General features: G+C 45.1%; 1 protein-coding gene and 1 pseudogene across 2 annotated transcripts in view; both read left to right on the top strand.

The window, feature by feature from the left end:
* LOC115083682 overlaps positions 1 to 5,260 on the top strand; it is a 32,945-nt pseudogene extending 27,685 nt beyond the window's left edge.
* Positions 5,261 to 14,233: 8,973 nt separating this feature from the next.
* Positions 14,234 to 27,452, top strand: part of LOC115083684 (gastrula zinc finger protein XlCGF57.1-like) — a 46,615-nt gene continuing 33,396 nt past the window's right edge. The window contains exons 1-2 of one of the 2 annotated variants that reach the window (XM_029587646.1): positions 14,234 to 14,545; positions 18,993 to 19,080. In XM_029587646.1, coding sequence (XP_029443506.1) covers positions 19,072 to 19,080 — 9 coding nt within the window. In that variant the 5' untranslated portion in view covers positions 14,234 to 14,545; positions 18,993 to 19,071. Of the gene's footprint in view, positions 14,546 to 18,989; positions 19,081 to 27,452 lie in introns of both variants that reach the window. The other variant, XM_029587645.1, reaches the window with a different exon arrangement.

Genomic DNA, 27,452 nt, shown 5'->3' with positions numbered 1-27,452 from the left:
CTGTGTATCCAGTATGAGGAGGCCTTGGGGGATCAAGCCCAGGGCCAGCCCCATTCAGGCCGGAGTGCTAGTTCCTCAATAAGGACCTAACAAATCCCAGCGGGATCCCCCTTCAAATGAGGCCCCCCAGGGACACAGCGCCTCTTAGTTTGAACCCAGCGTTTATCTCCTGGGTGGAATTTTTCAAAAGCCTTCATACCTTCGTTCACAAGCAGACGGAGCCCCTGGTAATATGGCCACAGCCTTCACCAGAGGACCGATATGCTCCGGACCCTGCTAGGCCTTGGGAAGTGAATCCACCACCCGGAAGCCCCACTTATGGGGACACACCCAATGGGTGTCACCGCAGGAGAGCGGGGCTCGTCTGTAGAGGTAAGATTTCTTCTTAATTTGGATTTCTTTGGTAAAATTTACTCTAACGCTGTGCTAGCGTGCATAGAGTCCTTAACTGCTATGGAGACAGAAAATACTGAAGAGCTGCACTTCCTGCAGGGGTATATGTACTAGGGCAGACGTCAGATTGAAATCTGATCCATTTCCAACTGCTATCAGGAGTACACTATACCCGTTGGTCCTGAGTCCATCTGTCTACACTAAGGAAAACGAAATTATCAGGTAACTAATTTCTCCAATTTATTTAGATTTATATTCCGCTTTTCGCACTTTTTTCAGCACTTCAAAGTGGATTACATTTGCTACTGGTATCTTGGGCAGAGTAATAGTTTCTTTCTTTGTTGGAGATTTGCCTAGCAGTGACGTTGTCTTGGTTATATCCCTTCTCCAGGCATTAGTGTATGGTTGTTGGGGTTCGAGAAGTTGTGTCTTTTGCCAGAGTAGCCTCCTCCCTTACGAGGAATTAGCTTTGGTACATCCCACTTGTGTGGACTGGACTGCCTGGATGAAGAGGAAGGTGAGATTACTACTTACCTGATAATTTCCTTTCCTCTCTGAGAGGCAGGCCAATCCACAATCCTACCCTGAGCTGCCTGTACTGATTTTTTTATTTGTCCTTTCTCAGGGACATTATTGAAGGCAGAATTTGTAGGCCGATGCAGATCTTCGGGTCGATTAAGGGCCTTGTAAGTGTTTGCCTTCTTTGTCTGTTATGGCTTCTGCATTTCCTTCTCGTTTGAGTCCAGTGCTTTGCTCACTTGAAGAAAAAAAAAAGAAGTGAATGATAGGGGGAGGAAGTGTTTTTAACTCCGGACTTAGTTCTAGTGTTAATTAGTTGCCACAGTTGACTTTTGCAGAATACTGGGACACTGATGTCAGTACAGGGTGACATCAGCGAGTCCGTTGGTTTCTGTCTCCATCTGCTGGTAGGCATGCGTAACCCACTTATGTGCACTGGCTTGCCTGTCCTAAAGGAAAGAAAATTATCAGCTGAGTAGTAATTTCACCTTCCTGGGCTTTTGAATCCTGGATGTCTGACTTATGTGTGGGAGTAATGGGGTGGATATACAATATCCTGCAAAGTTGGGGAAATTGGGTGTCTCAGAGTTACAGGTCTTGTTCTACCAGAGCCCATTGTAACCATTTATTCCTGGGTTCCTGAATCCTCTGTGAGAGCTGGGAGAGGCAATCTGGATGTACAGCAGATTATGTATTGTCTGCCTCACTCTAGCCTGCGAGCCTTGCAAACGCTCCAAACTTCCAGGGTCCGTTTAGTTATAAGAAGCTTTCCTTGAGATCATGTGACTCTGCTGCTGCGTGAATTACTTTGGTTGCTGCTCTAGCAGTGGATTAAATTTTAACTCTTGTTTTTAGATCTATGAAGTTTAATGGTCCATGATTATTATTATTTAATTTGTTATTATAATGTTTAGTTTGGCAGATCCACTATAAGCAGATTATAAATGTTATTAAATAAATAGTAGATAAGCCCAGAGGAACCAGAGCTACAGGAATCCTAAAGGAGGGACCTGTATGATCTCCAAAGTTCCTGTATTGCATCAGCTTTATTTCTGTATCCTACACGGTATGGTAAAGAGAACCCACTGATTTTCTTAACTTCTCTGAATATTTCTATAGACACATCATAGAGAGGTTTTCATAGGCATCCCATAAAGTTTCTGCTAAGTCACTGAATTCTTTAATGTCAGAGATCCCATGCATTCATTATGTGATCCTTCTAAACATCTCATCTCAGGTTATTGGTAGCTTTCCATGCTATTGTCACTTACACATGATTAATTCCTTCTTTTTATATCCAGCAGACAATGAGGTCATACAGAAAGAGAAGAGGGAGGAGAATCGAGAAGAACACCCTATAGTATTAGCACTTACACCAAGACAATCAGGAAATGTCTGTGAGAATCTTGCCCAGAGGACTGAGGGGAGAGACATTAGCCAAAGACAGCAGGAATCAGAGAAGAAGGAGCAAGACTCTGCAGGAGAGTCATTGGATGGAGTCACTGCTTGTGACATCCCTGAGCACCAGAGACAGCTGAGAAGAGAGAATCCCTCCCAAAGTAATAACAGTGATCAAATAACTTCTGACCTCCAGCAGAAAGAGGAGGAAGGGAAGAAATCCTTTCACTGTGACACCTGTGGGAAAAACTTTAATGGAAAATGTCATTTTGTGTTGCACCAGAGAAATCACCCAGGAGAGAGACCTTTTCCATGCAAACAGAAGTTAACCTTGAAATTACACCAGAGAATCCACACTGAAGGGAGCACTTTCACTTGTATTGAATGCAAGAAAACCTTTTCTTGCAGGGAATCCTTAGTAATACACCAAAGTACACACACAGGTAAGAGACCCTCTCATTGCACTCAAGATGGGGAATCTTACAATGCTGAGTTCTCTTCATTACATCACCAGAAAATGGAGACAGAAGAGAGATCATTTTCATGTTCTGAAAGTGGAAAAAACATCATTCAAATGCAAGATCTAATAATAAACCAAGAAATACAGAGAGAATTATTATTCATTCGTACTGATGGTGACAGAAACTTCAATCAGAAAGGAAACTTCACAAGACAACCAAAATTCCAACCAGGAGAGAGAGCATTTTCAAGTAATGAACACAATAAAAATTTATGTGAAGAGGAAGTTATTTCAGGAGACACAAAAAATCTTACTGATGAGAGACTGTTGTCTTGTATTCAGTCTGAAAAAATCTTCCGTGGGAAGGCAGTTGACTCAGAACAGAAGAAAATCCCCAAAGTAGAAAGTCAATTTCTATGCACTGAGTGTGATAAAAGCTTCAATAAGAAGTGCAACCTCATAATCCACCAGAGAGTCCATACTGGAGAAAAACCATTTAAATGTACTGAGTGTGATAAAAGGTTCAGTCAGAAATGCAAACTCATAATCCACCAGAGAGTCCATACTGGAGAAAAACCATTTAAATGTACTGAATGTGGTAAAAGCTTCAGTGACCAGGCATGTCTCAGACGGCATCAGAAAATCCATACTGGAGTAAAACCATTTAAATGTACTGAGTGTGATAAAAGCTTCAGTCAGAAATGCAAACTCATAATCCACCAGAGAGTCCATACTGGTGAAAAACCATTTAAATGTATTGAATGTGGTAAATGCTTCAGTGACAAGGTATGTCTCAGAGAGCATCAGAAAATCCATACTGGAGAAAAACCATTTAAATGTACTGAATGTGGTAAAAGCTTCTCTCAGAAGACGCATTTCATATTCCATCAAAGAATCCATACTGGAGAAAAACCATTTAAATGTACTGAATGTGGTAAAAGCTTCCTTTGGAAGGACTCTGTTACATCGCATCAGAGAGTCCATACTGGAGAAAAACCATTTAAATGTACTGAATGTGGTAAAAGCTTCTCTTGGAAGGTGCAATTCATATCGCATCAGAGAATCCATGCTGGTGGAAAAACCATTTAAATGTATTGAATGTGGTAAAAGCTTCGGTGACAAGGCATGTCTCAGATGGCATCAGAAAATCTATACTGGTGAAAAACCATGTAAATGTATTGAATGTGATAAAAGCTTCAGTGACAAGGCATGTTTCAGATAGCATCAGAAAATCCATACTGGAGAAAAACCATTTAAATGTACTGAATGTTGTAAAAGCTACTGTGTCAAGGCATGTCTCAGACGGCATCAGAGAGTCCATACTGGAGAAAAACCATGTAAATGTACTGAATGTGGTAAACGCTTCTCTCAGAAGTGGCATTTCATATTGCATCAGAGAATCCATGCTGGACAAAAACCATTTAAATGTACTGAATGTGGTAAAAGCTTCAGTGACAAATCATGTCTGAGACGGCATCAGAAAATTCATACTGGAGGAAAACCAAGTTAATGTACTGTGTCTGGTAAAAACTTCAGTAGAAAGGAAGACCTTGCAAGTCACCAGAAAAGTTGCATAGGAGTCAAATTCAGTTCACATGCTTTCATATAGTTTTGGAATAGAAGAGTGGCCTAATAAAGATATTAAAATGCCGGATGCAAGAACAATAAAACTTCTCTGTTTCCATCAAGTAAACTATAAGAATCAGGGAGGTTGATATTCAGATGCCAGAAAGCTGGATAAGTAGGACTTATCCTTCTATCTTACTGCTGCTGAATATCCAGTTATGTTCAATGGCTGAGAAAGTTGTGGGTGGGCAGTGGGTGGATCAGAGCTGTGCTACTTAACTGGATAAGTTATTCAGCTAAGTAGCGATTTTGGCAACATGGGTTTTTGCATGATTTGTATTTTATTTTTTTTGCCCTGTGACAGTTTTCCCCAGATAGCTCATTCCCTGTGTGTTGGCTTGCAGGTAGTGTTTGACCGCTGCACTGAAGTTCAAGCAGAGGCTTTGGATGCTGCCCTGACGGAAGGTGGCTTGATCAGCAATCACATCCCAGCAGCCCTGGGTATATGTAACACTGGAACTTCCTGCCCCATTGGCCAGAAAGCTCACTGTTAATACTGTGTTTCCTGTTTGGCCCTGGAGACAGAGAACTCGCTCTGAGGGTTCTGGACAGGGTTGCCAACCTGCCTTATTTTTTTTTTTTCAATTTGCGGCTTCCTTATTATTGGGCGTTTTTTCTGTCAATTGTGGGTTTTTTGGACTTGGTGGATGAGACTTGAGCCCAGCTGTTACTGTGATTGGCTGCTGCTGCCGATGAGGCCTCTTCATGACAGAGGAGCACGTGGGCAGGCACTGATGGCAAGCAACAGCGTTGAGGAAGATTTTATGCAGCAGGGCAGGCTTGAAGGCTGAAGGGAGTGAAGCTCTCAACTGGCAACAGCACAAAGAAGAGGGACCTGGAGGGGGGAGGAAGGAGTGTGCTGACAGGGGGAAGGAGAGATTAAGGGTGGGGGAGTCAGACATGTGCTTGGGGGGGGAGGAGAATGAGTGGTGGGGATCAGTGTGAGGGGCTGTTTTTATTTTCCCCTTTGAAGGAGCTGCAGAGCTCAGTGGCTCAGACAGGAGTGGGGGGTGCACCCCTCAGCCATACAACTGGCCTGCATAGGAGGGTGGCTGGATAGAAGCCATTACAGAAGAATGAAGTGTGAGTTTGAAGATTTTACTTCTAGCACATTCTGGGGCTGAGCGCAATGAATAACCCGCAGTCGGACACGGGTTAAATAGGCGCTAATCCATGCAAATGCAATTATTGCCATCGGTGTTCATAACTGGCAGAACTCCGGTAACCCTAGCGCCTCCTTGCTAACGCAACCCCCTAATTACAATATAGCATGGAGTCTCCCTTGCAGGCACCATGCTATATTGTAATTTTTTTTTTTAATTGTGCTTTTTTTTTTTTTTTGCATCAGACCCTCTGTCTGGGACAATCTGTGTAATGTCAGGTAATCTACAACAATTTGATGGACATTTTAGGAGGTTAAATATTATTGCAAGCCACTGTGTTTCCTCCATTACAATCACAAAATTATTTTTAAGTGTTTTCTGTGTATAAATACCTTCTAATAAAAGCAGTTTTAATCTCAGGTGTTTTGGGCTTGTTTGTTTTTTTTTGGAAGATAGCGCTTGTTCTTTCATGAAAACCTGGCTACCCTGGTTCTGGAACTCGCCAGTCTGGGCAGGGAGTGCAGAGGAGCAGACCTCTGCGTTGAGGCCTTGTTCAGCTCCTGTGCTCAGCCTTTTCCTGACCTTCCCAGGCACTGGTAACATAGTGAAAAGCGTTTAGTTAGTTTCTATTCTTTAATCCTTGTTATTTTACTTGTTTCTGTTTGCAGCTTAAAACTTGTATCTGTTCACTGTTCATCCTTTTTCTTAATAAACCTATTAGTTTGTTAGCTCTACCTGACATGGCCTGACTATCGATTCTGGTGTTGTGTATATTTGGTCTCTGATTGTATTTTTAGGAACTGTGTGACCCTTGTGTTCCTAGATAGCACCAGGGGATAGCTTGCGGGCGGGAGACCTTGCTCAGATGCAAGCAGGAGCCCAGGTGGTGGGTGAGAGGTTGCCAGTGTAGAAACGCGTGCGCAGGTGCAGGCGGGCTGGGCAGTGTTTGGTGGGGCCCTCCAAGAGGCCACAGGGTTACCCTGAGTGGGTGTTAGGGGTGGCTCTGCAGCATTACATGAGGGCGATATTCAGCCTTAGACGGATAACTTCTCCGAGTTAGTTAGACCTGCTCAAAAACAGGTCTAACTTTAGACAAATAAGACTTTCCTAGCGTGTAGCAGATGGACTCAGGACCAACGGGTATAGTGTACTCCTGTTAGCAGTTGGAGACGGATCAGATTTTAATCTGACGTCAGCCCTAGTACATATACCCCTGCAGGAAGTGCAGCTCTTCAGTATTTTCCGTCTCCATAGCAGTTAGGGACTATCTGCACGCTCTCGCAGCATTAGAACCAATTCAATGAAGAAAACCCAAATTTGAAGAAAAACCTAACTCTGAAGACGAGCCCTGCTCTCCTGCAATGATACCCTTGGGTCCCTCCCCCAGTTGAGATTTCCTGAGGTGATTTCCGTGGTCCCTCGGAGGTGAGCCTTAGTCCGGCGGCCGATTCGCGGCAAGGACCTAGCCCCCGGGCGCGGCTGAGAGGCAGCAGGTGCACCGGTGAAGGTATTTGCCCTCTCCCCCCACCCTCCCTCTCCCCCCCAAATGTTTTAAATTACCTGGGGTCCAGTGGGGGGGCGCTACCTTTGCCCTCACTATGTCATACGGGTGACCGTCGCCCGTATGACATATGAGGGCAAAGGTAGCGCCGGCGCCATTTTGAATATTGGCAATACGGCCCGCGTGCAGGAGGTCGCTCCCGGACCCCCGCTGGACTTTTGGCAAGTCTTGTGGGGGTCAGGAGGCCCCCCCAAGCTGGCCAAAAGTCCCTGGGGGTCCAGCGGGGGTCCAGGAGCGATCTCCTGCACGCGTGACGTGGGGAGCCAGGAACCAAAATGGCACCGGCGCTACCTTTGCCCTGTCACATAAGGGCAAAGGGCCACCGGCGCCATTTCTCTTAACACAGCCGTGGCCAGAGAGCGGGAGATCGCGCTGGGACCCCCCCACTGGACCCCAGGTAATTTAAAACATTTTGGGGGGGTTCGGGAGGGTGGGGGATTTGTTTTAAAGGGTCGGGGTGGGTTTTAGGGTTGTTTTGGTGTGCCAGTTTTCCCGCCCTCCACCAAATAATTCCCATGCCCTATTTAACGATACAATACAAATGCCCCTGACGATAAATCGGGGGCATTTGTATTGTATAGTGCACATGAACAATCTTTGTCTTTATTGTGCCGGCACTGGACACTTTATCAACAAATGCCCAAACAAGTCGAGAAACTCTCGGACCTAGGACTGGTGGGAGAGGCCTCCCTGGATCATGCCATTTCCTCTCCACAAATATTAATTCCAGTCTCTATAGCCCTTCATAATAACACCTTTCATCTGCAAGCCTTCTTGGACTCAGGGGTGGCTGGTAACTTTATTGAGGGAAGTCTAGTTTGTCAATACCAGATTCCTACTGAGCCATTAGCAGTTCCCCTTACTGTGTCATCTGTTTCGGGGCAACCTTTGTCGAATAAAATTTTTCAAATCACTAAACCCATCAATCTCATCACCGGAATTCTAGACCAAGAGACTATTCAATTATATGTTCTTTCTTCCTCAATCAGCCAATTGATTCTTGGATTACCATGGTTAAGGCTTCACCAACCTCAAATCGATTGGGGTACCTTGCAATGAGCCAGCTGGAGCAAGTATTGTCATCAGAACTGTGTGAAACAGATCTTGCCAGCCAAACCTACCGTCTCCTGTTCATTAGCTATTCCATCCGTTTTACCACAAGTATACGCGGAATTCAGGGATGTTTTCAGCAAAAAGCAGGCCGAAATTCTACTGCCCCACCGCACCTATGACTGTGGGATCAAATTACTTCCAGGGAAGGAGCCCCCTAGGGGAAGAGTTTACGCCCTGTCGGAAACTGAATCAGAAGCTATGAAGTAATATATTCAGGAAAACCTGGACAGGGGTTTCATCAGAACCTCCTCCTCACCGGCGGGGATCCGGATTTTTTTTTGTAAAAAAAAAGATGGATCGTTACAACCCTGTATTGATTATAGAGGACTTAATCTCATCACTAAAAAGAACCGATATCCAATCCCGCTTATTTCAGAACTTTTTGATCGTTTGAAAGGAGCACAGATATTTACCAAACTTGATCGCCGAGAAGCATATAACTTAATCAGAATACGTAAAGGAGACGAGTGGAAGACAATGTTTACCACTCGAGACAGACATTATGAATATTTAGTGATGCCGTTTGGAATGTGTAATGCTTCAGCGATCTTTCAGACTATGATTAATGACATTTTCAGAGACCTTCTTTACTCCCACGTCATTGTATATCTTGACGATATCTTAATTTTTTCTAAGACTGAACTCCAACATCAGACTCATGTCAAACAAGTCCTTCAACGACTGCGGGAGAACAGATTGTATGCAAAATTGGAGAAATGTCTTTTTCACCAGTAGCAACTACCCTTCTTAGGATACATTGTATCCCGAACAGGTCTGTGCATGGACCCCTAGAAATTTTAAGCAATTCTGGAATGGCCTCAACCAGTGGGACTTAAAGTTTTGCAGCGATTTTTGGGGTTTTCCAATTATTATCACCAATTTATTTCCGGATACTCCACTTTAGTAGCACCATTGATTGCCCTAACTAAAAAAGGAGCTCCAAATCGTATTTGGCTGCCTGAAGCTAGTCAGGCCTTCCAACTCTTAAAGAAAGAGTTTGCTAAAAACCCATGTTTACAACGTCCTGACCCGGATAAACCATTCATTCTGGAGGTCGACGCTTCCACCCTAGGAGTTGGGGCGGTCCTTTTGCAACCTTCTGAGTCAGGGAAATTATGTACTTGTGCATATTTTTCCAGAAAATTTTCCCCTGCGGAGAATTATACCATTGGGGAACGGGAACTTTTGGTAATTAAAAGGGCACTTGAGGAATGGCGGCATCTCCTGAAAGGGGCTAAATTTACAATTGACATCTACACGGATCATAAGAATCTGGCTTATTTGTCTAATGCTCAACGCTTAAATCCACGCCAAGCTTGTTGGGCACTTTTTTTTAGCAGATTCGACTTTAAAGTACATTTTCGACCCTCCGAAAAGAATGTTTGTGCTGATGCATTATCACAGAGTTTTATTTCCGAGGATATTCCTGAGTTGCCCCAACATACCATCGATCCGGCTCACATATTATTGGCAGCGACCTTCACTGTCCCTGAGGGGAAGACTGTAGTACCTAGACGCTCCAGACAAAAAGTGTTACGCTGGGCCCATGATTCTTTATTTGCCGGACACCCCAGCAGACTCGGAACTAAGAGCCTCGTGTCCCGTCATTATTGGTGGCCACAGTGGGCGGCTGACATCAAGAAGTATATGGACTCCTGTCCTACTTGTGCGGCTCAAAAATCGTCTAGACAACGACCGCGTGGACTGTTGCAACCTCTTCCGATTCCAGATCAGCCATGGAACCATATAGCAACAGATTTTATCACAGATCTCCCTCTTTCCGAGGGCAATTCCGTAATTTGGGTTGTCATTGATCGGTTTTCCCATATGGCATACTTTGTTCCTTTGCCGGAATTACCTTCTGCACCAGAGTTGTGTCGATTGTTTTTTAACACATCTTCCGAATCCATGGTCTACCTTCCAGTATTGTATCAGATAGAGGAGTCCAGTTTACGGCACAATATTGGAAGGATCTTTGCAAAACTTTTAGAATAGACCTCAATTTTTCTTCCACTTACCATCCCCAATCCAATGGGCTAACTGAATGAACAAATCAAACACTTAAAACATTTTTACATTGTTATGTCAATCAACGACAGGACGACTGGGCATCTTTATTGCCCTGGGCGGAGATGTGTCATAATAATCACATTAACCAGGCTTCTGGCTCATCACCATTTTTCCTGGTCTTTGGAAGACATCCTAGAATTCCACTCCCCCTCTCTACCTCTTCTGCCTGTCCGGCAGTAGAACAAATTGTTCATTCCATGACGACTTTATGGGACAAGACTCAAGTCTTACTACGATGAGCTGCCAGTAAAATGAAGGACCAAGCAGACAAGGGAAGAAGACCAGAATTCCCGCTCAAACCGGAGGACCTGCTGTGGCTTAGCACACGGAACCTCAAATTACGCACTCCTTCCCTAAAATTTTCACCTCGATTTGTTGGACCTTTTCCTATCGACCGGCAAATTAGTAAGGTATCCTTTAAACTCCATCTGCCTCCTACTTTGCACATTCACGATGTTTCACATCTCCTTACTGAAACCAGCAATCCTATCTTGGCCCGCAAGGAGGGTTAAACAGACAACCCCAGCGGTCCTGCCCAATGGGTCTCAATATGAAGTCAAAGAGATCCTGGATGTCAGAAGATCAAGAGGGACATTACAATATTTAATCTCTTGGAAGAATTATGGGCCGGAGGAGAATTCCTGGGAGCCAGTCCATAATATACAGGCCCCTCGTTTAATCCGGGAATTTCATAAACATTTTCCATGGAAACCTCACCCTAGGAACAAGAGGGAGGGCCTTTGCGGGGGAGGTACTGTTACCTCGCGACGATCTGGGGGCAGCAAGGGCTCCGGGTTCCAAGTCCTCTCAACGACATCCGCTGGCAGAAGCATGGGCCGACGCAACTCGGCCACAAGCCCCACCCACCACGGCGCGTCAAAATTTAACCCAGAAGTCCCCGCGTTTACGGGGGAACTTCAGGTATTTAAAGGACTGAGCCCAGCACAGCATTGCTTCGGCTGCAGGCATGTAAGCTACGGTAACTACGAGACATGTATTCAATGGACATTATAGGACATGATTCAGATAGATATTGTATGAAATTATGTTAGCGGTTATCTATTGGCACCTCTGTTAAAGTACTAACATTTGTTTTGCCTATTTGTGCCAGCCTGTAAACCGTTATGATGGTAAATAACTTAATGACGGTATAGAAAAGATGTTAAATAAATAAATAAATAAATAAATAAATAAATGGAGAGAGACACTTCCCTATACGTAACTTATTTAGGCATAGGTATCTCCAGGCCTTGCGTCCAGAAATAATGAGCATATGTTTACTATAACATGCAGGAATTTGAGCCCCAGGAATCTGCATAAGCACTTCTGGCCTGTAGGGGTGTGGCCAAGCTAACAGAAAGGAAATTGGTGAGTATTTTTCCGTGGCCTCTAACCAGTCTTGTATGTGCTGTAAGAGACATGTCAAATTGTAATCTCTCCAGCTGGGACAAGCCAGAACTCCCTGAGCTCTGCTTTGTCACAAAGTACTAAGCGATAGTACTTTGCGACAATGAAACATCAAACTAAGTGGACATGGGACCTTAACTTTCCCTGCTAAGGGACCAAGGGAGGGGGGGAGGAATCAGTGGGGCTATGTATGTATTTTCAGGTTCCATATTTTTTATATTATTGTTCTCCTGTTAACGATGATTGTTCTTATGCGTGATGTTATTACTAAAAATTCAATAAAGAAAGGTTTAAAAAAAACCAACCCATGCTATAGTTACACAATGTTAGGTTCCATATTAGGAATTACCACACAGGAAAAAAACTGGGCATTAGCAGCTCAGTATATTGTGGCAGTCAAAAGCATACAATGCAAAAAGCAAACAATGTTAGGAATTAATAAGAAGGAAATGGTGAATAAAATGGTAAATGTCATAATGCTCCATGGTGAGACCTCACCTTGAATCTGTGTGCAATTCCAGTCTCAATAAAGATATAGTTGTACTGGAATACTGAGAAGAGCGACTAAAATGATAAATGGAATGGATTGGCGGCTCCCCTATGAGGAAAGGTTAACGAGATTAGGGCTCTTCAGCCCAGAGAAGAGACAGCTGAAGTCTATAAAATCATTAAAGGCCTTGAAGGAGTAAATCTGAATCAGTTATTTACACTTTCAGATAATAGAAGGACTAGAAGTTAGCAACTAGCACATTTAAAACAAATCAGAGAAAATTATTTTTCACTCATTGAACAATTAAGCTCTGAAATTTATTGCCAGAGGATGTGGTTAAAGCAGTTAGTTTAGCTGGGTTTAAAAAAGATTAGGATAAGTTCCTGGAGAAGTCCATAAACCACTCTTAATCATGTTAATTTAGGAAATAGCTCTGCTTCTTACTGGCATTAGTAGCATGGGATCTATTTAATTTTGGGTATTGGTAATCTTGATTGGCCACTGTTGGAAACAGGATGCTGGGCTTGATGAACTCTCTGTCTGATCCAGACCAAAAATGTTTGACAAGGTTTTTTTTTTACTGCAAGGACAGGGTTGGGGCAGTAGGGACAGTGCAAGGGTATGAGATGCCCTACGTAAGACTTCAGCCATGCATTCACTCCCCCTCCAGCCCAGAAAATTTAACTTCCTCTATCTCCCAACCCCTCCCCCAGCTCCTGGAGTGTTCTTGCCAATTCCCACAATCTCAAATGTGGTTCTGGGAGCACAGGTGGCAGTATCAGTGCTGCCATTAATTTGGAAGTGAAGTTGGATTATGGTGCTAGTGAAAGTTACTACAATGGGAGACAACCATTTGGGCAAGGATGGTAGAAGCAACAGGGAGCTTGGACCTTAGCTTATGCCAGCCTGAACCAGTACTGCTGCTGCTGTCGCCCTAAAAACTGTAGAACTTTAAGCAACTACCTAGTACATCTAGTGCTTCCACTGTCCAGGACTGTGAGGCCAGCCCTGAAAATCTGCTGCCTAAAATTGCTCCCCCTTGGCACTCCATGAATGAAAAAATAGCAGACTTAAACAAACTGTAGAAAATTCTTTTAAAATGCACAATTAAGCTGTGGAATTCGTTGCTAGAGCATGTGCTTAGGGTACTTAGGTAGCTGGGTTTATAAAAAGTTCAGACGAATTCCTTGACTTGGGGAATATTCACTGCTATTATTGGCAATAGTAGCATGGGATCTATTTTATGTTTGGGTACTTGCCAGTACTTGTTGTAACCTGGTGGAAACAGGATGCTGGGCTTGATGGACCCTTGGTCTGACTCGGTATGGCATCTTTCTTATGTTTTTATGAAGTGGAGGAATGAGAGAGTGTGAGCTGAGGTTTTTTTTTCACAGGAATAAAGAGTAAATACTGGCTGCACAATGTGGTGATGCGATCGTTTTACTGAGTTACTAGATTAGGTTAATGCATTTTTGAAGATTATATTTTTCTTTTTTCCCTTCAAGATTTCTCCAGGTGTAGTTTTTTTTGCAGTATATATTGCATTTCTTTTAATCAGACAACTTCTAATTTCTTTCTGTATATTTTCTTTGGCATAAATATTCCTCCGACACACCTAGAGGAGGGGGAGGGAGATTCCTCCTCGCTCACCTGCAAACATTATGGCCCCACAGTAGTGCACACATTGTTGGCAGATCGGGCTATTTCTTTTCCATTCTGCAGGAAAAAAAACCCATTTGTGCTGGTTACGTTAGGGCTGGGATGGCCACCTGACTGCCAGCAACCCTCAATGTTGTTGCCGCTTTTTCCTTTGCTACACAGTCCCTCCAGCAGTCGCAGAATGATGACTCATCGGCGGCAGCTCCACCCGCAGTCGCAGAATGATGACTCATCGGCGGCAGCAGCCCCCACCCGTAGTCGCAGAATGATGACTCTTCGGCAGCAGCAGCTCCACCCGCAGTCGTAGATTGATGACTCATCGGCAGCAGCAGCTCCACCCGCAGTCGCAGATTGATGACTCATCGGCAGCAGCAGCTCCACCCGCGGTCGCAGATTGATGACTCATCGGCAGCAGCAACTCCACCAGCAGTCGCAGAGTGATGATTCTTTAGCGACTGCACTAAAGCTCAGTCCCGGCCGCAGCGTTGCTAACCTCGCTTCTTTCCCGCGAGATTGGGCTTCTTTCCCTCCTCCCCTCGGTGGAGCGCTGAGGCAGTGCTTTGCACTCCTTAGTCCACCCAGAGACACCACTTTCTCCCTCCCTGTCCCTGCTTCCTCGTGCAGAGTAGCACAGGTTTTCTTTCCCGAGCTTTTCTCCTGTAGGGCAGCCCAGCTTCCCCTCCCTGCTTCTGCTGAAGCTCTCTCCGGGTGCCTTTTTATTCCTGCCTTCCCAGACCCAAAGAAAGGTAAGAGTCTCAATTTACAATTTTTTTTTCTTCCTTGCCTTCTGAGGGAGGGTGCGGGCTGCAGCTGGGGCTCAGCCCGGAGAGAGGGACAGCACAGGTCGGGAGTTCGTTGGTTTGCCTCTTTTTTTCTAACCCTTTTCTTTTTTTTTTTTGCCTTGGTTTGAGTTCCCTTCCCTTCCCCCAGTGGGTTTCCAGTTCTGCTGCCTGCCCAGGGTTCTTTCCCGCGTCCTTCTTTCCCCCAGTTGTTCATGGACCCCTGTGTGCAAAGCTAATTAGATAACAGCAAATAAGAAAACTGTGTCATACAGGAGGTTGCAGTTGTAACTCGCCAATGGTTTGAGAGTAAAAGCTCAAATCATACAGGAGATAATAACAAGTGAGAAACCAGCAAGCAGAAACTCGGAAAAACTCATGTGTACAGTCTGTGAAACTTGAACTGAAAGCCTTTCAAAGAACTGTATGCAGCACAAGGAAACAGGGATTTCAGCCTGCTACAGCTATAGTCATTTATCTATGCCCTTTATTCAATGCTCTCCATTACCAATATTGTAAATGATTTGTTATTGTTATAGTTACCGAGTTATCTTCTGCTATTGGCTCCTCTTCCTCCCAGTTCTAGTACCCCTGTTTTATTGTAACTTTTTGCCTTCCACTAGGTTTCTGTTAACGTTATTACCTTTTGTTCCATGCAAACCGATATGATATGATCTGTATCATGAATGTCAGTATAAAAAAGCACTAAATAAATACAGAAGGTTTGCATTGAACAGGCTTCGTTAAAGACTGTCTTGCATTTGAAGAGCCTCCCATGCCTGCAGTGGGGGAAGAATCGAGCATAAAAAACCCTAGAGTGTAAAGATTTACACTTCAGAACTAACTTTGAGTCTGCAAGGCATTTAAGAGGCAAATGTAGATTTAAGTCGGCCCATGCTGTAAGCAAGGAATACTAGGAGCAGTAAAGAAGCATTTGGCTTTGTGTAAGTGAAACAAAGGACTTAACTACTGTACTTAAGTCCATTCAAATTCCCTGAGCCGAGAAACGCTCTCCCTGCCCCCTACCATTCCTACAGGCAGAGGGCAATCTGTTGTCATAGTAACCTGAGCTCTGCCAACTCTACTGACTTAACAGCAAAAGTCTGACAACAAGGACCTGAATAATTGTGGAGATTTATTAAGAATTATTAAAGGGTTCTGAAGCAAAACACTGGTGAGTGTGTAGAATCGAACTGAATAAAAAAAAAAAGACTGAATTCAACTGAGCACACACAACTTGGGAGATCGAGATTGAAAGGACAGAGTGAAAGCTGCTCAGCTCCTCCCCTGTCCCTTTGTTACAAACCTTGCAGCCAAAAAAAGGGGCAGAAGCCCTCCCCTCCTCCACTACACTTCAGCAGGCAGGAAGCTGAAAGCAATCAGTTGCCATAGATACCAGATTCCCGCCCACACCAAGGCCAGGGAACAGAGAGCCCGAGGCAACAAAGTGTTAATTAGCCTGGTCCTGTTCCTGAAGCAACTCAGTAGCTGAAATAAAAAGTGATTGCTACCCACTTGGTTGAAGCAGCTTCAAAGCAAAACACCTCAAACCAGCTAGCTGAAGCCACTGAATTAGAAAATGACGCACAGCAAATGGGGGAGAAAGGTGAAGGGAGAGATGAAGGCAGCAAATAAAAAAGACTACGCATGCCAACAGCCAGGCCGATACAGTAAAGTCTACGGGAGAGCGGGCGATTTAGTATGCAAATTAGGCCCAGCAGTAAAAACAGGTAAAAGGAGGCACTAGGGACACTAGCGTCCGGTTTTCTAGCCATAGGCCAACTTCAAATTATTTTTTTTTTTTACTTTTGGTAACTTTCAGGACCTCTGACTTAATATCACCATGATATTAAGTCAGAGGATGCACAGAAAAGCAGTTTTTACTGCTTTTCTGTGCACTTTCCCGGTGCCTGGAGAAATTAGCACCTACCCAAAGGCTGCACATTTTTCCTTTCTGAATCAACTGGGCCAAATGCTCGGTGCTCGTGATAGGACTGCAGCAGAGGGACGTGCTCCCGAGCGAGTTTGCTAGTTTTTCCTGGAGCCGGGAGACCCTAAAATATCTGGGTGTCCATCTCTCCACGGCGGAAACCAGGGCCCCAGTTAACTGGCAGGGGCTGGATGAGAGAGTCTACGCTCGCCTGAGATCGTGGGCGGGGTTGCTGCGGCTGGTGTCATACTGCGGGAGGGTTTTGGTGGCGAATCAGCTTGTGGCCAGCATGCTGTGGCACAAGCTGACCACCCTGACTCCCCCCCCTGGAGTTTCTTGTCCGGACCCAGAGAAAGTTGCTGGATTTCTTCTGGGCCGGCAAGAGGCATTGGGTCTCTGCGGGTACCCTGTCTTTTCCATTGGAGGAGGGTGGACAGGGCCTTGTGTGTCTGAAGAGCCAGACACACACCTTCCACTTACAGGCCCTACAGAGATTCCTGAAGGCAGACCCACCGCCCCCATGGCGCCCTCTGGCAGCTTTCTTTTTTTCGCCAGGTGGGCGGGTTGCAGTATGACTGGCAGCTGTTTGTGATCAATGCGAGAAGGTATGACCATGGCCTCTCGTCGCTGCCATCTTTCTATCGAGAACTTTGTAAGTCTTGGAGCATGGTTTCCGTGACGAGGAGGCTGGCGGTCCCCACGGAGGACTTCCTTGAAGAACCCCGTTTGGAGTCCTCTGTGGTATGCCGTCGGCTGGCCTCGGCCGGCACCGCTGAGATTGGTCACCCCCAGTCAGGGGACCGATCCGCAGAGCTCCTGCCGTTTACTCTGGCACAGTGGATGGCCGTCAGCATCCCTGCCCCCGTAGACATAGGGTTCACCCAGGTGAGGGTAACTCAGTCCGCTCTCTCAGGGGGGGGGGGGGGTGTGTTCCGCAGGCTGGAGGTCGCCGCTGTTCTTCCACTCCCCCCTGCTCCGGACCTGAGTATAGGCCCCATTAAGAGGGCCTCCCCCTCCGCCCGCCCCCCTTCTGGCCAAGAGGCCTCAGTAGGTTGCACTGTTTCCCCGCAGCCCCTTTCGAAGTTCTTCGCCGAAAAGCACTGTACAGCCTCCTATATCTGGTGCTCGCCTCGCGCCCTGACACCATCTGGAGGAGCAGATCGGCGGCGATAGGGGACCACAGGTGGAATCCTTTTACACCTTCCCCACCCCCAGGAAGAGCTCGGACTTGGCATGGAGGGTGGCACATGCAATTCTCACAGGTGGCATGATGGAGGCCATTACCGGTTCCGCGGCCTGCCCCTTTTGCCAGGCTCTGGAATCTGTCACCCACGCCTACTGGCTTTGTCCCCGCCTCACCCCCCCTTCATTGCATTTCTGAAAAACTTATTTTTACGCTTTTGGTTGTCCTTCTCCCCCCACCTCCTTGTTTATGGCCATGCCGCATCAAGGCAGCCAGTAACGCGAAGGCGAGCCCGCAAAGCATACTATCCGGTGCACCAGGGAGGCGAAACTGGCCGGCAAAGTATCAGCCCTGTGCGAGCTGTTCTTTTGCTCCTTGGTGCGGTCCCGTTTACAGGCAGAGGACGCAGTCGCCATGCGGAGGAACAACATCCCACTATTTACAGCTGACTGGGGGGTCGCCTGCGTCCTCTGCCCGCCTCCACCCTTCACCTCTGTGTGTAGGTGCCTGTCTTTTTTTTTTTTTTTCTCATGAGTCCCACACCTCTTCTTTTCCCCCTCTCGGATCTGCGATGTGCTAAAGGAATCACTGGCTGAGCCAGTGATTCCTTTCTGCCTTCGGGCAGTGTGACCCGCTGAGTAGACTGACTAAACTGACTCTTCTTCTTCTTTCTGGCCCTTCTCTAGACTGGGAGGGAGTACACGCGGATCTGTAGATCGCTGCCTCGGAAAATCGAGGCATCTTGTTTATCGAAAGGTCAACCTCTGAATTTTGGTCCGTACTTAACCCACGGGATGTGGGCAGTATGGTTTCTGGATACTTTTTTTTTTTTTTTTTTTTTGACTAGAGCAGGGCGCCTTTCCAATAAAATAGGTGGGCAGAGTCAGACCCAGCACAGCATTGTAACAGAGAATGAATCTTCTGTGCTACTGCAGACCTGAATGCTGAAGGGAGGGTAGCACTCGGCTGGCTACAGCCAGGTATCAGGAGGGGAGGAATGAGTGTGGGGGGAATGAGTGTGTGGGGGCCAGGGATGAGCTCGGAGGGGGGAAGGAGTGTGAGGGGCTGGTGGTTTTTTAATTTGTTCTACACCACTTGATTTAATCTTTTTTTTTTTCTCATTTCTTCTCCCTGCAGCAGATCACCTTTGTAAGAGCCTGTCCATACCTACTGACTACAGATAAAAAAAAAAAAAAAGTGACATGGAAACTTGTAATGCTATTTTTTTTTGGTTCTACACCACGTTTGCTTTCATCTAATTTTGCTTTTTTTTTCCCTTTCATTTCTTCTCCCTGCAGCAGATCACCTTTGTAAGAAAGCCTGTCCATACCTACTGTTTCTGTCATTGGCTGCTGCGCTACTGAATGGCTTTGATCTGCCATGGCTAAGGTAAGGAACTGGGCGAAGTACGGTAAAAGGTACTGCAAAGTGTGGGAAGAGGAATGTGAACTGGAAGCATGGATTCAGCCTGCTGTCTGCAATGAGAGGAGGGGGGAATGAACGTGAGGAGATTGAAAATTCAATCTCATGAGTTTTGGGCTTTTTTTGGGCTTGGTTTTTTGGGGAAAAAAGTGCTTGTTCTTTCATGAAAACCTGGCAACTGGCCGGAGGGTAACCCGCTGTTGGACGCGGCTTAAATCCCCCTAATGCAATAGAAGGATTAGCGCCTATTTAACGCACGTCGGATGCGGAGTGAATGAGTTAGTGCTCATCACATGCAAATGCACTCATTCACTCCAAATGCAAAAAGATAAATGTGCGTCTCAGACGCACATTTATCGCTCAGATATTAATGCCTGCCTGGAGCCGATAAACTGAAGTATCACTGTCCTTCTTTCCGGAGGATGTGCCTGATGAGCCTCAACACATAATTGACCCAAAGAAAGTGTTTTTTGCAGCCACCCATTCTGTACCCATTGGAAAGACGGTCATGGCCCGAAACATGAGAGAGAAGTTGCTTAGATGGGCTCATGATTTCAGACTGGCTGGACATCCTGGACAGAGTCGTACACTCGCCATGCTCCAACGATATTACTGATAGCCTACAATAAAAGAGGACGTTCAAGCTTACGTCACCTCCTGCGCCAGACAAAAACCACTGTCAGGACGCCCCTGGGGCCTTCTCCAACCTTTACCTGCACCAGATGATCCCTCGACTCACATAGCAACTGATTTTGTAGTGGATCTACCACCCTCCGGTGGTAATAATACCATCTGGGTCACTGTCGACCGGTTCTCAAAAATGGAACACTTTGTGGCTTTACTTCCGATCTGGTACAAACAGTGGCTAGAGGAATGTCATCAGCTGTGGCAGCCAGGAGGCAACTATGGCTCCGAAGCTGGTCGGCCGACGCATCATCCAAAACGTTACTCACAAGGATGCCCTTAAAGGGATCTCTCCTGTTCGGCAGCGAACTAGAGAAACTGGCCACCAAATGGGGCGAGTCCCCATTGCTGCGCCTGCCGGAGGACAGGAATAAGAAACAACAACGCCCCTTTCCCCGATCTTCCAGGGGCAGAGGTTCGCAGCGCTTCAATCCATACAGAAACTCTTATCACGGAGGAAGTGATGTCATGCTTCCGAATGGTTGCCTAAGGCACTCTCTCCCCAATCCAACTAGCCGAGCCTTCGCGTATTTTGTGCATCAGACCGCCAAACGCAGAAAAAATTTAACGGGATATCCTGACACAGATTAAGGATGTCTGTGAGGAAAAAATCGCTTGATCTCAGGCATTTTATTTGGAGATTCCTGCATCCTACAGAAAGGAACTATATGTTCCTCTCCAAGGTGCATCAAGTTTACACTCGTATTGACTTTATACTGCTGTATAAAGCCCTAGTTAGGCCACTCGTTGCCTCTCCTCCACCCGCTGCTGTTCTAAGTCTCTGCAACATATCCTCATTTCGATACTCACTCCTTGCTGCAGTTTCGAGAGGGCTCGAGGCGTCGGGTGATCCCTTCACATTCGCGGTGCCTCCCAGCAGTCCACCCACAGAAGTCGCTCCTGTGACGTTTCGCACTGGCGACTCAACTTGCCCGGCTGTACACGCTGAGGTAGCATTCGGCAGTAGTCGTGGTTCGGGGGGGGACAGCGATATTTCCCCAAGCGGAGAAGGGACTCCTCCTCCCTTACCGCTAGCGGGGCTCGTTGTTCCTGATGGAATGGGGGACGCATATTCGGAGATTACCCGCTGTCCTGCGGGAAGTGAGGGCTTGGGTGGATAAACCCTCACCTTCCCCTTTCTTTTGTGAGGCATTGAAGAAATTAATGAAGAAAATCCAATTTAGGTACAGCGAAAGGCAGGAGCGTCTGAAAGTGCGTCTAGTCAGGGAGCCATCTTGAAGAAAAATGATACAGGGGAAGTGTCCAAGGGAACTATTTGGAATTGCTTTAAATCTGTAGCTAGAGGGCATCTGATATCTCACACTTCCTATGTCCACAAGGAGTGTGAAAAGAAAAGGGAGGCATTATTGTACAAAATAGGGAAGTTAGAACTAACGCACAAAGGACTTAAGATCGCAATCTTGGCAGGCAATTAGAAACATTAAGACAGGAGCTCCATACATTGGACGCGTAAAAAAAATTGCGTTTCAACTAGACTGAATAAGGCAAGAACATTTTGAAGGGGATAACAAGGCAAGTAAACTATTGGCACAGTCGCTTAAGGCCAGGGCCCAGCAAAATCAGATTTTGAAGATTAAGGACAGACAGGGACGGATAGTAACAGATAATGATTTGATCCGAGCTCGCTTCTCCCAATTCATCCCTTAATTTATAGGCAGGTGCCACTTTCACAAAAAAAAACAAAACCCCATCAACAAAAACTTTATTGAGAATTCGATCAGACCCCGGTAGGCCACTACCAGACACATAGTGAATTCACTAATACATTTAAGGGACGTTAGACACATTCCTACTCCCATAGCAACCTAAAACTTAAATAGGAACTGATCAAAAGTGAGATGAAGGCAGCAGTCCAGCAGCAAGAGGGGGGCTTCCCAGTCCTTTGCATCGAGTGTCACATGTATGATTTTTTACCCACCGGTGAGAAGTTTGTTTATTTATTTTATTTGTGGTTTTTATATACCGGACTTCGTAGAATAACATCAGTTCGGTTTACATTATAACTTGAAAAATCAGCAAAACAGAGGCTTTACATAGAACTTATAGGAAAACAGTGATTAAAAAACTACACAATTACTAACGAGGCTTAAAGAAAGAAACTTAAATAGGAGTTGTTGGATAACTGAGATATTGAGAGAAATGTTTGGGGGATGGGGGGGGATGGGGGGGGATGAGGATGGACGGAATGCATAGAATGCAATGTGGAGGGGAGAAGGGTTGCATATTGCATATAGGGAGGGGAAGGATGAATTGCATGGGTTGCAAGGGGAGGGAAAGGAGGAATTGCACAGGATACAAAGAGCTATTTACAGTAAATGCATTGGGGTGGATTTTTAGCATATGTTGTGCATGCGATGCAAAGAGCTCCTGGCTCTCAGAGAACGAGTCCGATCTCTGGAGGCTAGAGTGGCAGACCTGGAGGAGCTGAGGCAGACAGAGAGGTATATAGATGAGACCTTCAGGGACCTAGTAGCCAGGTCCCAACTTCAGACTGGCAGCCCTGGTGCTGCCTTGGAGGAAGAAGGTCTCATGATGGGAGAGCATCAACCGGGTGCAGCAGGAAAGGATCCTGCAGCGAGGATCCTGCTCTCCAGGTGATGCATTGTCCTTTCACACTGAGGATATCTCCCGAAGGCCTACTGCCCAGGAGGGAAGGGTTAGGTCGGCCGTCATAGTTGGCGATTCGATTATTAGGAATGTAGACAGCTGGGTGGCTGGTGGGCGTGAAGATCGCCTGGTAACTTGCCTACCTGGTGCGAAGGTGGCGGACCTCACGTGTCACCTAGATAGGATTTTAGACAGTGCTGGGGAGGAGCCGACTGTCGTGGTACATGTGGGCACCAACGACATAGGAAAATGTGGGAGGGAGGTTCTGGAAGCCAAATTTAGGCTCTTAGGTAGAAAGCTTAAATCCAGAACCTCCAGGGTAGCATTCTCTGAAATGCTCCCTGTTCCACGCGCAGGTCAGCAGAGGCAGGCAGAGCTCCGGAGTCTCAATGCGTGGAAGAGATGATGGTGCAAGGAAGAGGGATTCAGTTTTGTTAGGAACTGGGGAACCTTTTGGGGAAGGGGGAGTCTCTTCCGAAGGGATGGGCTCCACCTTAACCAGGGTGGAACCAGACTGCTGGCGCTAACCTTTAAAAAGGAGAGAGAGCAGCTTTTAAACTAGAACAAAGGGGAAAGCCAACAGTCACTCAGCAGCGCATGGTTCGGAGGGAGGTATCTTCAAAGGATACTAATGATGCATTAGAATTAGGGCATCCCGACAGTGAGGTTCCAATAATAAGAAAAGTAGTCCAAGTGCCTGTAACTGAAAACTCACCTGAGCTAAAAAATTCCATCATCCCTATCAATTAAAAAGCAGAATGAAAATACAAACAAAAACCAAACTTTGAAATGTTTGTATGCTAATGCCAGAGGTTTAAGAAATAAGATGGGAGAATTAGAATGTATAGCAGTAAATGATGACATAGACTTAATTGGCATCTCAGAGACATGGTGGAAAGAGGATAACCAATGGGACAGTGCTATACCTGGGTACAAATTATATCTCAATGACAGAGAGGAGCACCCGGGAGGAGGTGTGGCGCTTTATGTCCAGGATGGCATAAAGTCCAACAGGATAAACATCCTGCATGAGACTAAATACAAAATTGAATCTTTATGGGTAGAAATCCCTTGTGTGTTGGGGAAGACTATAGTAATAGTATACTACCGTCCACCTGGTCAAGATGGTGAGACGGACAGTGAAATGCTAAGGGAAATTAGGGAAGCTAACCAAATTGGTAGTGCAGTAATAATGGGAGACTTCAATTACCCCAATATTGACTGGGTAAATGTATCATCGGGACACGCTAGAGTGAGAACGTTCCTGGATGGAATAAATGATAGCTTTATGGAGCAATTGGTTCAGGAACCGACAAGAGAGGGAGCATTTTTAGATCTAATTCTCAGTGGAGCACAGGATTTGGTGAGAGAGGCAACGGTGGTGGGGCCGCTTGGCAATAGTGATCATAATATGATCAAATTTGATTTAATGACTGGAAGAGGAACAGTGTGCAAATCCACGGCTCTCGTGCTAAACGTTCAAAAGGGAAACTTTGATAAAATGAGAAAAATTGTTAGAAAAAAACTGAAAGGAGCAGCTACAAAAGTGAAAAAATGTCCAAGAGGCGTGGTCATTGTTAAAAAAAAAATACCATTCTAGAAGCACAGTCCAGATGTATTCCACACATTAAGAAAGGTGGAAAGAAGGCAAAACTATTACCGGCATGGTTAAAAGGGGGGAGGTGAAAAGCTATTTTAGCCAAAAGATCTTCATTCAAAAATTGGAAGAAGGATCCAACAGAAGAAAATAGGATAAAGCATAAACATTGGCAAGTTAAATGTAAGATATTGATAAGACAGGCTTAGAGAGAATTTGAAAAGAAGTTGGCTGTAGAGGCAAAAAGCCACAGTAAAAACCTTTTTAAATATATCCGAAGCAGAAAGCCCGTGAGGGAGTCAGTTGAACAGTTAGATGATCGAGGGGTTAAAGGGGCACTTAGAGAAGATAAGGCCATCGCGGAAAGATTAAATGATTTCTTTGCTTCGGTGTTTACTGAAGAGGATGTTGGGGAGGTACCCATGATGGAGAAGGTTTTCATGGGTAATGATTCAGATGGATTAAATCAAATCACGGTGAACCTAGAAGATGTGGTAGACCTGATTGACAAACTGAAGAGTAGTAAATCACCTGGACCGGATGGTATACACCCCAGAGTTCTGAAGGAACTAAAAAATGAAATTTCAGACCTATTAGTAAAAATTTGTAACCTATCATTAAAATCATCCATTGTACCTGAAGACTGGAGGATAGCAAATGTAACCCCAATATTTAAAAAGGGCTCCAGGGGCGATCCGGGAAACTACAGACCGGTTAGCCTGATTTCAGTGCCAGGAAAAATAATGGAAAGTGTTCTGAACATCAAAATCACAGAACATATAGAAAGACATTGTTTAATGGAACAAAGTCAGCATGGCTTTACCCAAGGCAAGTCTTGCATCACAAATATGCTTCACTTTTTTGAAGGAGTTAATATACATGTGGATAAATGTGAACCGGTAGATGTAGTATACTTGGATTTTCAGAAGGCGTTTGACAAAGTTCCTCATGAGAGGCTTCTAGGAAAAGTAAAAAGTCATGGGATAGGTGGCGATGTCCTTTCGTGGATTGCAAACTGGCTAAAAGACAGGAAACAGAGTAGGATTAAATGGACAATTTTCTCAGTGGAAGGGAGTGGGCAGTGGAGTGCCTCAGGGATCTGTATTGGGACCCTTACTTTTCAATATATTTATAAATGATCTGGAAAGAAATACGATGAGTGAGAGAATCAAATTTGCAGATAACACAAAATTGTTCAGAGTAGTTAAATCACAAGCAGATTGTGATAAATTGCAGGAAGACCATGTGAGACTGGAAAATTGGGCATCTAAATAGCAGATGAAATTTAATGTGGATAAGTGCAAGGTGATGCATATAGGGAAAAATAACCCATGCTATAATTACACAATGTTGGGTTCCATATTAGGTGCTACAACCCAAGAAAGAGATCTAGGCGTCATAGTGGATAACACATTGAAATCGTCTGTTCAGTGTGCTGCGGCAGTCAAAAAAGCAAACAGAATGTTGGAAATTATTAGAAAGGGAATGGTGAATAAAACGGAAAATGTCATAATGCCTCTGTTTCGCTCCATGGTGAGACCGCAACTTGAATACTGTGTACAATTCTGGCATCTCAAAAAAGATATAATTGCGATGGAGAAGGTACAGAGAAGGGCTACCAAAATGATAAGGGGAATGGAACAGCTCCCCTATGAGGAAAGACTAAAGAGGTTAGGACTTTTCAGCTTGGAGAAGAGACTGCTGAGGGGGGATATGATAGAGGTGTTTAAAATCATGAGAGGTCTAGAACGGGTAGATGTGAATCGGTTATTTACTCTTTCAGGTATTAGAAAGACTAGGGGGCACTCCATGAAGTTAGCATGGGGCACATTTAAAACTAATCAGAGAAAGTTCTTTTTTACTCCACGCACAATTAAACTCTGGAATTTGTTGCCAGAGGATGTGGTTAGTGCACTAGTATACCTATGTTTATAAAAGGATTGGATAAGTTCTTGGAGGAGAAGTCCATTACCTGCTATTAAGTTCACCTAGAGAATAGCCACTGCCATTAGCAACGGTAACGTGGAATAGACTTAGTTTTTGGGTACTTGCCAGGTTCTTATGGCCTGGATTGGTCACTGTTGGAAACAGGATGCTGGGCTTGATGGACCCTTGGTCTGACCCACTATGGCATGTTCTTATATTCTTATATGAGGAATTATATGCACCTCGCCTTGACATTACTCAAGCTAAAATTGATGCTTATTTAGGGGAGGTTGTCTTTCCCAAATTGGATGATCGTAGTCAGGATAGACTAAATAAAAGTATAACTGTGGAGGAGGATAGTCAGGTGATATGGGATTTAAAGATGGGAAAGTCGCCCGGATTAGATTGCTTCACGGCAGGCTTTTATAAGCAGTTGGTTGATGTGGAAGCCTTTAGTGAACTGCTTCTTGAAGGCAATATAGATAACGCCAACAGAGCTGGAATAAGTGTTCTAAAGCCTGGCCGGGATGCCACACTCTGTGGGTCGTACAGGCCTATTTCACTCCTGAATTTAGATTTAAAACTTCTAGCAAAGATTTTGGCCAAGCGACTGAGTAAATTAGCCGGGTAGTTGGTTCATCCAGATCAAACGGGGTTTATACCTGAGAGATTGGCAGCTGATAATGTGAGGCGGGTGGTAGATTTGGTATGGTGGGCAAGGGAATCTCACAATAGACACGGAAAAGCTTTCGATCTCGTCCATTGGGATTATTTATTTTTGGTATTACGGAGGTTTGGGATTGGAGAAAATTTCCTTACCTAGGTCAGAAAGCTTTATGCTCAGCCCAGTGCATGTATCAAGGTTAATGGGGGGGGTACTCGCCAGTTTTCCCCATATGCCGAGGGATTCGACAGGGATGCCCACTTTCTCCACTCCTTTTTGCACTATACCTTGAACCTCTGGCAATCAAATTGCGAGCAAACTGAGATATACAGGGTTTCTGCCTCAACCAGGAAGAATATAAGTTGTCTATGTTTGCTGATGACGTCTTATTCACTGTGGTAAACTCTGTAGAGTCTCTCCCATTCTTAATGACTGAACTTCTTCAGTTTGGAGAAATATCGGGATATCTGTTAAATGCAGAGAAATCTGAATTTTCGAATATCACTCTGCCACCAGAGCAGATGCTTATCATTAATAGACAATTCCCCTTTAAGATAGTACCTACAGGAGTCAAATATCTTGGAATAATGGTGGGTAATAGATTGGAGTACTTATTCCGCCTAAATTATATAAACATTTGGGGGACTATCCAGAAAGACCTGCAAATTTGGGAAAGAAAACATTTGTCCTGGTTGGGGCAAATAGCAGTGGTGAAAATGAATATTCTCCCTAGATTAAGTTACCTATTCCAGACTCTGCCCATTCTAGTACCTGAGGATCAGATTAATCAATGGCAGAGGCACTTGTTGCATTATATTTGGATGAGGAAAACCACCTAGG

Source organism: Rhinatrema bivittatum, chromosome 2, assembly GCF_901001135.1.
Source record: "Rhinatrema bivittatum chromosome 2, aRhiBiv1.1, whole genome shotgun sequence".
NCBI lineage: Eukaryota > Metazoa > Chordata > Amphibia > Gymnophiona > Rhinatrematidae > Rhinatrema > Rhinatrema bivittatum.
The sequence above is the reverse complement of the archived record's forward strand: the minus strand, read 5'-3'. Positions and strand labels throughout refer to the sequence as shown.